This window comes from Apostichopus japonicus, chromosome 23 (genome assembly GCF_037975245.1).
Source record: "Apostichopus japonicus isolate 1M-3 chromosome 23, ASM3797524v1, whole genome shotgun sequence".
NCBI lineage: Eukaryota > Metazoa > Echinodermata > Holothuroidea > Aspidochirotida > Stichopodidae > Apostichopus > Apostichopus japonicus.
Genome location: NC_092583.1, coordinates 2,968,764 through 2,980,896, shown reverse-complemented (window position 1 = coordinate 2,980,896; position 12,133 = coordinate 2,968,764). Strand labels below are relative to the sequence as shown.

The window sequence follows — 12,133 nt, the reverse complement described above, 5'->3', positions numbered from 1 at the left end:
ACAATCTGTCCTACATAACTTTACGAGGTTAAACAGTGTTGCAAAATAGTATATGCCCTGTGCATTATTATTACTTGATTTTTTGGATGTCAATGACAGAATTTTACCCACAAAGAATCCCTCAACGCTACTCGAACGTTATGGCTATTTAAAGTTTCTTAAACAAATAGAAAATAATTAATGCTAAACACACTGATAACAATTAACTCGTGACATATCAATCTATTAACAAACCGCAGACAATTATTAGTGCAAACCTAAAGACAAGATAATATCGGTATTTAATCTTTTGTTAGAAGAACAAATAAAGAGCAACTGGAATTTAATTATATAAACCATTATTAGAGAGAATTCTGGGGAATTCGACAGGACTAAATCCTTAAATAATCTGCACCCAACCTTCCCCATATATACACGATATAATCGGAAAGCCATATACGGACATCGTTTTAATCCACGTGATCATGACGTCATACATCCGGTTCCTCTTTTTAAAACAATGCTTGATTGGTATATTCATATGTTTTCCGATTTTGTTTTCTATCCTTACTTAAATAATTTGTGATTTTGGGAACGAAAAAGGACAGGGTGTGGCTTGAAGTGGCAGGAAGTGGGGGCAATTGGGGGTGGGAGTATAGAGGGCATCCATGTCAACAGTTGCTCCACTACATTACCTCGATAACTGAAGTAGACTGGGAAGGGAACTTTTCGGCTACAATTTGACTGTTCCATCCATCCATCCCGATTTGATTAGTCAGGCACTCACCCCCCCCCCCCCCAAGTGGAAGGACAACTACCTCCATGCATACTCAGGTTATACGCTATACCATATATATATACTGCAAGAAGCATCAGTAAAGTTAATTCTTATATATATACAATACGGTATGGCACTCTACAATTTGACCTAACAACGAGTTACCGGTATATATCTAAGGCATATACCAGATACAGAGGTATTGCACAGATATATACATATATATATATATATTCAAACCATCATGGAGTTGTCACCCACTGACGACTATTTTACCGGAACCATTGAAGCGACACGATTATGACGTCACAACAATTTATTTGTTACCATTCACACGTATATGAATCCTTGAATAGATAATCAACCTAGTGCATTGTCCTAGTTATGGTCGTTGCATTCCAACACTCTTTTTCTAACTGAAGTTCCTGAAATTATTGGCGGAACTTATCAAAGTCAAAGAGAGGTAAAAGGGGACGAAAGAAACAGAAGAATTATATATAACGTAGAAATCTTACATTTAATAACGATAATGACATAACTGAGTAACAATAACTTTAAATGAACATGTAAACATCAACCCCAGCTCACTCATCTGTCGTTGTTCTTGAGGAAGGAAGGGGGATGTCCCTCGGGCTAAATACTTGGATTCAATTGGTCATAAAACGACTGAGCCATGATTTGTTTTTTATTTAGTTAGTTTTTCAGCAATGTAGATAGAAGTTATCGGTGTATCTACAGCTATGTGAGTGATATTCGGTCAAACGACTGCTTTGGTTAGACTCCATGGAAGGATGCGAAGTCTTTACAAAAAGGTCACATGACTCAGAAAAATCACATATACCCAAATCCGCGATGTGGTTTTTAATATAGCTTAAGTTGTCAAACGACTATAATAGCTAAGCAGTATTGCATCATTTTTTGCAAGCACTAATTTACCGCAAACAATATTAGTGCAATGTTCTTTGGTTACAGTCCAGCGTGACTAACACCACTAAAATCCACTAACCAATTAAAAGTAATAGCATATGTGACATATAGTATCACGGTCAACGACTGCAACCAGCATCATCTCCCTAAGACATTTACTACCATTGATAAGATGCGCCTCTCCCCACCCACATAGCCCACTTGTTCCCCACCCCACTGGGACCACCCTCATCAAGGAACAGACGTACACGAGATTTAAATCTGTTTGGGGTGGGGGCTATGAACATTTCAGACTGTTCACGGTGTTACCAGACTTGACTCTTATGAAGTGTCGTGGAATTAAACTTTCTATAATTATTTCTACACGCAACATTGTGCTAATAACTACTTTTAATTTTGGGTTGGAAACAGGGGGAGGGGGCGATACAACCGACATTTCCCGGACCCATTTACCTGAAACAGACCTCCCCCCCTTGTTCACCCCCTTGGTATGCCAGCTCCCTTTGTGACTTGCACTTATAGTGATAAAGATGCACTTTTTAAGTTCATCGTTATTTTAGGTTCATTCGAAGTTATCCGATGTAAACAAACGCGTTACGTGACATGACATTGAACGGTGATTTACCTGTTCAAGTCTTCTACTTGGCCACTCACGTCGGTGTCAATAACACCAACTCTACGAAAGTACACCTCTGTGTTTGTCTATTTTTTTTTTAATCTTTTGTTAGTTTTATGGTAAAATACTAGCAAAGTTCCATGAATTAGATATGAGGTGGTATAAGAGCTTTACTGCAACCACTATAGCAGGTAGTTTACCTTGAATGGAGAACAGGAATTGGGTTTTGTTTGCCTAAGAAGCTTTTTACCTACAGATTATAAACAGATTATAAAAAGGGATATCACTTATCGACACAAAGTTTTTCTTTTCTTTTCTTCTGTAGTTGGTTTAATGACTTTATTTAAGAAAAAAAAAACACGTTAAGGTACAGAACACTAAAAATCCATTAACTAATTAGTGCGTGAATCAATAAAACTGGCCTTGAACTTTTGAGGTTAAAAACTATTAGAATTTAACCTAAATTTTATGGTCTAGAGGGGCAGAAAAGCGATTATGATGATTTTAGGGGGGAAAAAATTCCGGCACATCGTGTGGTGTGATTGTAACTTATGAACGGCAATCATACTTGAGGGAACGCTGTTGTACTTTTCCCAAACACAATAAAAAAGTTTTTTCCCCTTCCTGCCCTAAACACTCACCTTAGTGTTCCGCTGCTTACTTCTCGATGACGTCATCATTTGTATCCGCAATCAGGCATCTCGTCCCTCTACCTCAAGTAATTGGAAATATTAAAAAAGAGGAGAGAAAAGACATAAATGTGTAAGTTGGTTTTTCGTGAGTGCGTTATACAAAATGACTGCCCCATCCCCATCCTCTGAACATTTTCTCGATGACGTATAACGATCAGCTACATACATACATACATGTAGTCTTAAGTGCAAATACTTACGTACACCAAATACTGAAGTGTGGGTTATCTTAAACAAATGACACTGAAAAAGCTTTGTATAAGAAGTCTGTTCCTTCGAGATTTGGTTCGGTCCAAACAATGGCAGCTAGCTGTGATATTAGGCATTCATTTTAATACCGAAGTCGGCCCAACATACTGAATGCCATTAGCCTTGGTTATAGGGACCTCTGTAAAGCTATAGGTAAAATGTGGACTAACAACAAGTGCTCCATGTTTGTTTTAAGAAAACATAAAAAAAAACAGCTCAAACAGTTTAAACCAGTGATGTGGAGAGCCATGCAGTTGTGCCCTGGGAAATCATACCACTAGCCTAACGCCTCCCCTCCCCCCGCCCGCTCCCGTCCCATGAAGTAGTCGTCTTTCCGTCCTTATATAAGTACATTATGAAACTGTGAACATGAACTAATCTTTATCATGCATGGACTATATTCTCCCGGTCCCCTAATTGACACCGAAGCCCCTGGAGCTGTAACCCCCCCCCCCCCTCTCTACTCCCGCCAACACCTCTCGTCAGGCCTGGTGACATTTAGGAAACAAACTGACAACATTGTTTCTATTCAAACATATATTATAAAAGCGAAAGGAAGGATCATTCTGCAGACATAATCAGTTTCCTCCAACAACAACAACAAAAAGGTAGAAACTCTTTGGCGGTTTATAAAGTGAAAATATCCACATATCTTAGACACCGGGTGACTATACCACAAATATAATCAGATGTCAAAGACGTTTAGTAAGATTAATAATCTCATATTTCATTCAAAGATAGCCAAAAATAACATCCCAACAGGTGACAACATTGCTATGCCGCTGTCAAAAAAACCACAGAACACTTCTATAATTTCTATTTTCACATTGACATTGCTGACTTCGTCTTCAAGAGAGATTCATGTTGTTATTTTGTTGGCTTTTTTACTTTTCCTTCGATGCATTTGGTGACTGAGAGGTACCTTCTCTTATATACCCCCCACAAAACATTGACCACCCCGGAGTCTTTATATTTCTTCTGTTGGTATTCTATAACATATTTGGTGTATTTCTTCTCCAGGGGTCAAAGCTGTATCGTAATCAGAACCGCGTTTCGCACATCTGGTTCCAACACTAATGAAGTAACACATGTTGTCTCCAACGATGACGTTTGACATGCAAGCGACGGAGAGAAGCGGGTAAAAGTTCACCAAATTTGTGCTACATTCTTTAACTTTTTTTTCAATTAATTAGGTCAGAAAAGGGCTACCCCATCACATAATTAAACTTGGCATCCCGTCGAATGGTTGAAGTTAGCTGTCAATATGGGTTTACAGGTGGTGTCAGTAGAATCGTGACCCGGGGGTAAAAATAGAAAAAATGTCAGGCCATTTGGAGAATGTATGCCCTAGGTTGTACGCGGGGTGAAATCGTCTTTCGTGTCTTCTTATCATTCAGCCATTCATGCTAAGGGTTATAACTGGCATTTTGACTTGAAGATATATAGTCATCATTCTCCCCGTACTTCCATCACGTGACCGTTCTTTGTATTTAGGCTACATTATACATATGGATAAAACCACGCAATAGCTGTGAAAGTATACACCAATGAGCTTCCACATCAGTAAAAAAGAAGAAAGACTTTTGTCCAGTTCTGATGGATTGGTGAAATTAACAAGTGTTTACGTCGACGTTTCTGTCACAGAGTTTGTTTAACGAGTCCACGATTCTATTCAACCATTCTCCAAACTGAAAATGCTCGAAAGTGATTTTGTGAAGTCCCCTCCACCCACCCCACCCCACCCCACCCCTACCCGCACCCCACCCCATGAGACTGTACAGCGATTCGAGTCAGGAAATGACTCGATTCGACTTCAAAATGAAGGAGTGACTTGTTAAAACGTTGTTTTGTAATACATTCCATGCAGTATCAAGTAAGATAGATCATGAGTCATAGTTTGGCAGTCCGTTTGTTTACAAACTAGCTGAGCCAATCATTCTGTGTAACCTCTTCTCGTTGCTAAATTACGATTATTAACGGGGTTACCCCAATGTATATGAAACCAATCGACGTCTATTGTTAATTAAAACTTCATTGTTGTGGAACAAAAGAACGTCAGCTCTTTAATTGGAAATGGCTATTTACAGACACCAAGTTCAAAATGACACATTTTCGTTGCGGAAGAAAAAAACTATACTCAACCGCCTTGTTTGATTCACAGTTCCTACATAGTCAGGCAAAACGTGAAAGGTTTCCTTTGACTAGTGGGAAATTAACTTAGTCATATATAGGGCGTTCGAAACTGTATTAGTTATGTTGTATCATTTTCTTAAGTTTTACCAAATGTAATGATCGCAGATATCTGCTAATTTAGCTATAGGCCTATCTACATGGCTACAACGTCTCGATTACCTTCTTGATTAAAATTTGAGTTTTCGACCGTTTATACCTATATGTGTCCCACAAATTTAAATATAAAGCCATATTGTTTCATTTAGCAAACCCCTGAAGCTATATATACTGATAAGTTCATGCATCCTTGTGAGATTTTGCCGGTGGTACTTAAAGGTAGTCAGTATAGGCCCAAACTTATAGCACTCAATAATGGCTAGAAGTTTAAAAAAAAAGTACTTTCCTGGAGGTCTTTTCTCTCCAAATTGTTCTCAGATACTGTTAAGGAACACAGAAGGTGACTGAATGTCCCAATGAGGAAAATTTCCTCGAAGAACGGTAATAAGAAACAGTTTAAGAATTTTCACCAAAGGTGACCATATTTGAATATCTAGCATACTGGGGCCAACACATGTGCATATACCTTTAAGTTACAGCTAATGTGATCGATGCACACTGTCAAACGTTTACGGTATAATCAAGATAAACAAAAGAGTTTAATACAACCAGTTTGTGGCAAATGAGCATATAGCGCATTACTGTTGACTTGTGGAAAGCAAATTGGTATGGAACGCCAAAGAGACTCACGAGATATGATCGGTGCTTCGAGATATATGTCCATGTACAAAAAGATAAGTCTTACATATAAAGTGATATGTGTTAAATCTGAACTGTAAAACATCCGGATAAACATCTAAACTGTAAAACGGGTTCAAATGACTGGGGTGAATGGTTTGAGGTACTTAACAATATGTACAAATCTCTTAGAAACAGGGAGTTTCCCTGTTAGAACATTGGCATAGCTTTTTGTTACATCATCATTATACCAAATTAGCTTTTCTGGCGTTCCATAAAAAAATGCTCATACCACGTGATCAGTCGGTTAGATTGAGTATAGATTGAGTATAGATTGAGACACATTGCAATATGTGTGTGTAGTTTTAGTTAGAATATTATGAAGAATATATTAAGTTGGAATATCGAACAGTATGTATTTATTTTGTATTTTAGATCCTCCTGCAAGCAGGAACTCGCGAAGACTGAGCCAACATTGGCTTATCAAAGCCGCAAGCTGACCAGAGTCAGTCTCTTAGATTCACATTTAACGTCCATGATTATGAATTGTCAAATGTCAACAACTCTGTAACTGGACGACATACATTAATCTTGGAGTGACTCGAACTCGGGACCTTATGATTGAAAGGCACCGCGTTAACCACTGAGCTAACACTTCGCATACCAGTAAGAAACTATCACACTTGTCAGCTATAATGCAGAATGTTTAAGAACTCTTTCTTCCTTTTATTGAACAACTACTAGAGAAAGCTGCCAAAAAAAAAGGAATGAAAAAGAGGAGTAGGCTCATGTTTCAATTCTGCATCAAAAGTGTGACTTATTCTGTATGTTTCTCTAATAATAGTCTACTGCTTGTTTTGCACGCAGAGCATCATATAATGAAGGTCACACGTGCGTGGGTGGGGTTGTCACATATCGGGAAAGAAACACCCTGTGGTGATATTCATAGAATAAGATATTTTGGATATGATTTTCTATAAAAAATATGAAAAAACGTATTTTCTATATCAAAGTTACGTTTGAAATACATTTCTAAACCTCTAAAGAGTTCTCAGGAACTTGTCGACATGAAGGGCTACATGTGTTCAAAAAAATCGGTTTCTTTCATTCTTTTGTTACAAATTTGAAAAAAAAAGGAGTCTTAATATAGGGAGAAGGAAAGAAACTTTATAAATAGAAATGTTATCCGAAATGCTAAACCTATAGAAGGGAGAACAATTTCAGGAATCATGCAAAAATCGTGTAGTTATTTATTTTTTCTGGAGAATTAAGAGATCTGAGCATTTCATATTCTGTGAGGCTCTATTGCTTGCAACTCCCAAAAACGATTCAACAACGATTCAACAAGGCTTCTAGAGATTTCATCGTAAAACCTCTCTTTTGTTTTAACTTCTCATTCACACATAAGACTCGATAACGTTCCGCCTTCTCGGCCTTCGCAGATTACCGTGAATTACCAAGAAGTGGTCGTTTCCAAAACACCAACAAAGATATACACACATACACCTACACGCATACACAACAGAACACATATGTAAGGGCCCCGCAGTCTTCTCTCCTGAAGGTTATCAACTTGCCCACGCTAGGCTCCAAGTCTAACTGCTCACTGCTCCAAGTATAAGGAGGTTGGGGTTAGTGGGGGGTGGGTAGTTTTGGGCACAAACCTGTCATTTTGTCAAGTGACATTTGGTTAAACTTGAAACTTGAATAAACAAAGACAACCAACACTTCTCTTACATGCCAGCTTCGTCACAATGTGAATTGGTTTGTCGAGGTGATGGGGTGGGAAAGGGGGGGGGGGAACATAAAAGTCAATTAAGAGAAATTTGTGGAAAACTTTGTGAAGGTCGTTGCATGATGTTTAGGCGGTCGGACATGTAGTGGCATACATTCCATACATCACGTTTCTAACTGCGTATATCTAGTTCCGCTTACACATAACCGGTATCTCCCAAGTTAATCATTGAAATGTCAATGTTTAACACCTACGGGATGAATAATCCATTTGTAATCAACATATTCATATGATAGAAATAACATTATGATAAGGTCTGCGCTTTACACCCTATCCACACAGTACGACTTTCAACTAATTGCCAAGTCTGCAACGTTAACCGTGAGTCAAATCGGAAATCATTTGAAGTTCATGGAATGGGGGAGGCACTAATAAAATAAAATAAATCACTTGAAATGCACTTCATGCATTGTAATTCAATCATATAAATCTACAAACGGCGTGTGAAAGCCATAGCGTATAGTGCTTGAATCTCGTTCGTTATGCTATATGTTGCCCTTACGCTTTAAAAGTACTTTATTACGCCAGTTCACGCTCAGTGGAACAGGTAATGCATTTTCCAGTGACAAATATAAATTTAAAAAAACAAAAATCAAATAACATACATTATCCGTTAACCTGTTTCTCCAACATTGTCAAATACATAATAAGAAAACTGACTGTGAAATTATTAGCGAACTTTGAAAAAGGGCAAAAAACATGTTCAGCGATATCAGAATTCGAACCACTGACTAAACAATCCCCCCCCCCCCCCCAACCACCGCCATTTTTTTTCATGTTCATTTCAGAATTTTATCATGAACCACCGTATTCTCCACCAATTCACGATTTAAATACCATGGATCCTTAACTTTATGGCGAGATAGTTATTAAAATGTAAATACAATCACTATAAAAAGCAACAGATCTACAAAATCATCCCTCGACTTCAAAGTGTAAAACTTTGTCGGCCTGTAGGGTAAAGAATATAGATACGCGGAAAAGGAGAAAACTCGTCATACAAAACGAAGCCTGTATACCTGCCGATATGGAACCGTTTAATTTCGTATTTGGTTCTTCTTTTGATCTGGTTAAAAAGGTCAATAATGTGGCCGTTCCTCTATGGATAGTGCTTCTGAAATCTAGTGGGTAGGTGTGAGGGGTAGGGGAGGTGCTAGGGGACTACAATGCATGGTACGCATATGTAACCACTTCGCTTCCGTAACAGTGTGACTGTTCCCTAATTTATTTTGAGTTTTTGAATGTAGGACTAAATATACGACATACGACGGTGCGACAATGAAAAGTTTTTACCTAATCCAGATAACTGACAGAATTGGGCACATTTACATCATATTGTTAGTAAAAGATGAGAATGGCCCCCACGCGCATTTCCCGCAGCAAAAAGTGGTTTTAAAACTTGGTCGCGGGACCCACTTTGCTCACCCCAATGTAATCCAAGCCTCTGTCCTAACAGAAGAATGTCTTTGTAATATCTTTCAACTCCGCTGAAGAATTCGTTTGTCTTCTTACGGGTTTCCTGACAAATATGTGTGACAATATAAATAGTTAATGAGCTTTTGTCTGTTGATCTAATTACTATAACTGACCATGACCCAGAAACTGACCACATTTCATACCACTATCTGCTAGAATGCGTGCATATATAAATAGCCAATTATACCGCACTTCCTCGGTTATATTGAACTGTAATTAATAGTTGATTAAAAATAGAAATAAAGAAATAGATATTAAAAATAATTAATGCCATGTCACGTTTGGGTGGTTTTATCTAAAATATTCAAAAGCTTGAAAAGTTTTCAAAATGCGCCAGCAGTAGGTTCTCACCTTCGGAAGAGAAGTATACTCCTGCCAACAGTACCCTTTTGTCTGTAGGTAACAGTTTGTTCTTGTGGTTTTCATTCTCTTCCTCTTCCACATTTAAGGGATAAACATCACTCCTACCCACATTCCCTTTCCGTTACCCTCACCCATCACCCTCATTCCCCTTCCATACCTTCTCTAATCAACACCCTCATGTTCACCTCTCCCCTTCCCTTCCTAACCTACCATTTCCCTTCCCCCTGTCCTCTTCTCTTCTTCTCCTCCCATTTTGGTCTTTCCTAACCCACCTCGCCCCCCCCCCCACCTCACCTTAATAAGTCATCCGAGCTACCCCTCGTCATTTAATTTGACATAAGAGCTACAATATAGCAGCAATGCGTAAGCTCACATCCGAACAATTCATATTGAGTGAGAACTGGTATAACTCTATTCGCGAACGAACTTAGCCAACCCTATTATCAATGGTATAGTCCAAATTAAAACACACCCACCCACATACACGCACGCATTACACCGGGTGGGTATAACGAGCGGGACTTGATCTTAGACTTGATTTCTTAGATATTGTACGTTACCTTGTTACTGGAACAAGCGTGAACGGTTCCGGTATATAGGTATATATATAGAGCCAACTACTATTGGTTAGTAACTATTCGAACGTGCCTTAACGAACAATTAACAGCTTCTTGATGTAGTAATAGTGAGTGTGTGTCTATAGCAGAAGAGGCTCTCGTGAAAACAATTTCGTTTTATATATATTTGATATGACGCCGATATTTTAATTATTGCCTGGAAGGAAGCAGAGTGGAATATTTATCCGATTACATTTTGTTATATTTATTTATTCTTTTATTTTGTATTCAAGTTCTAATAACTTTTTTGGGGGGAATCTCGTTATCTCTCTCCATTTTCTTAATTTAAATCTAAACACGTTCTTCCGATCGTCATGTTGAGTTTGAAGCAACTAGCCACTATATTCGGTGTAATTATTGGAGGATTTTTTTCCCAAGGAAGACATATACCGGTGAGTACATTTCTCTCTTCAATTTGGCTCTATTTTCCACTGTATAGTTGTGATAGTCTTGACTAGTGTGCAATTGTGACCTTCTCATAACCCTTTTAGACTGTCATACGGTCCCTGAAAAGATACTGAGGGCAGTAAAGATTGAATTGGAACTAGAGATAAAGATAAATATATAGATTATCTCAATAATCTTGTCAAACTCCATTTAACACGACTTCTTAGCTTCATAAAGGGATCTAGGTAGCACATAGTCTTCAAGGGCACAGACGAGAGGGGGGGGGGTGAGGGAGAGAGGGAGGTAAGATCAATAACACGCTATAGCCTTTTGATGAACTTTGCTAACATACTTGTTCCATACTTTGATCACATAATATCAACGATGCATCTGATGTATTCACGTCTCGCTAGTTAACCTTCACGGCCTTCTGGTCTTCGTGAAAGATCCTGGTGTATGTGTTATGTCCATGTTATGTTTGTAACAAGGGCATGAGGTTGTTTAAAACATTAATGTTGTACGTGTTCCTCGATAGCGAATGTGCCTATGTTTGCTGTGTTGCGTTGCGTTATTTTTTCACTGACCAGCTTTTTGTGTCAAAAGAAGCTGCGTCCATCGCTGGCAGGGGGGGGGGGGGGGGAGGCTAAGAAGGTTTTGGAGAGGAGTATAGTTTACATATATCACATGTTGCTAGACAATGTAGGCTAAGCCGTAAGCCATGCATGCTTGTCTTTAAGTTTTATCCAACTACAGAAACGTTGCACTAGTCATTGCAGATTTATTTCTTAAAATAAAACATCTCCCTTTTTCCCGAAATTTAACGGGCTAGTGAACGGCGTCGTATCCGTTTGCATTATAAGATTATGTTGCAATATCCCTCGTAGGTAATTTATACTTTGAACAGGTTACACATACCACACTAGACCGTGTCTTTGATCACACCCTGTGACCATAATGTCAACCTCGCTTCATAAGAGTACAAGTAGGTCCTCATCCATTCATCCATGATTCATTTTGATTCAGTGTCAATTTCGGTTCAATCGGGTGCAATTTTTTACAGTAATGTACAATGCATTGTCCCGGTTCTCTGGTTTTATTGTTATTATAGAGGTGAGTAAACAAGCAGTACCAAATTTTGCCTGTGAGTAGGCCGTCTTTGAGTGTATATGAATAACCCACTGTATAATGTGACCCCCTTCATATCACAAAGTCTCTACCGACTTGCACTGGCCGGTCACATGTTGACTGATTATTCAGTCAAAATTGAAAACCATTAAAACAGAAAAAGAAAACAATTGAATGAAGGCTCTGTACTAGGCTTTGTTCTGTCTCCGATCGGTTCTGTAC

General features: G+C 38.5%; 1 protein-coding gene and 1 long non-coding RNA gene across 3 annotated transcripts in view; one reads left to right on the top strand and one right to left on the bottom strand.

Annotated features, from left to right (window-relative positions):
- LOC139964835 (uncharacterized) overlaps positions 1-12,133 on the bottom strand; it is a 51,237-nt gene that overhangs the window by 18,827 nt on the left and 20,277 nt on the right. Inside the window, exon 3 of the long non-coding RNA XR_011792106.1 lies at positions 2,942-3,009. This is a non-coding gene — a long non-coding RNA (uncharacterized lncRNA). The remainder of the gene's footprint in view (positions 1-2,941; positions 3,010-12,133) is intronic.
- Positions 10,398-12,133, top strand: part of LOC139964833 (A disintegrin and metalloproteinase with thrombospondin motifs 6-like) — a 43,802-nt gene continuing 42,066 nt past the window's right edge. For both annotated transcript variants that reach the window (XM_071966843.1, XM_071966842.1), the window contains exon 1: positions 10,398-10,791. In XM_071966843.1, coding sequence (XP_071822944.1) covers positions 10,714-10,791 — 78 coding nt within the window. In that variant the 5' untranslated portion in view covers positions 10,398-10,713. The remainder of the gene's footprint in view (positions 10,792-12,133) is intronic.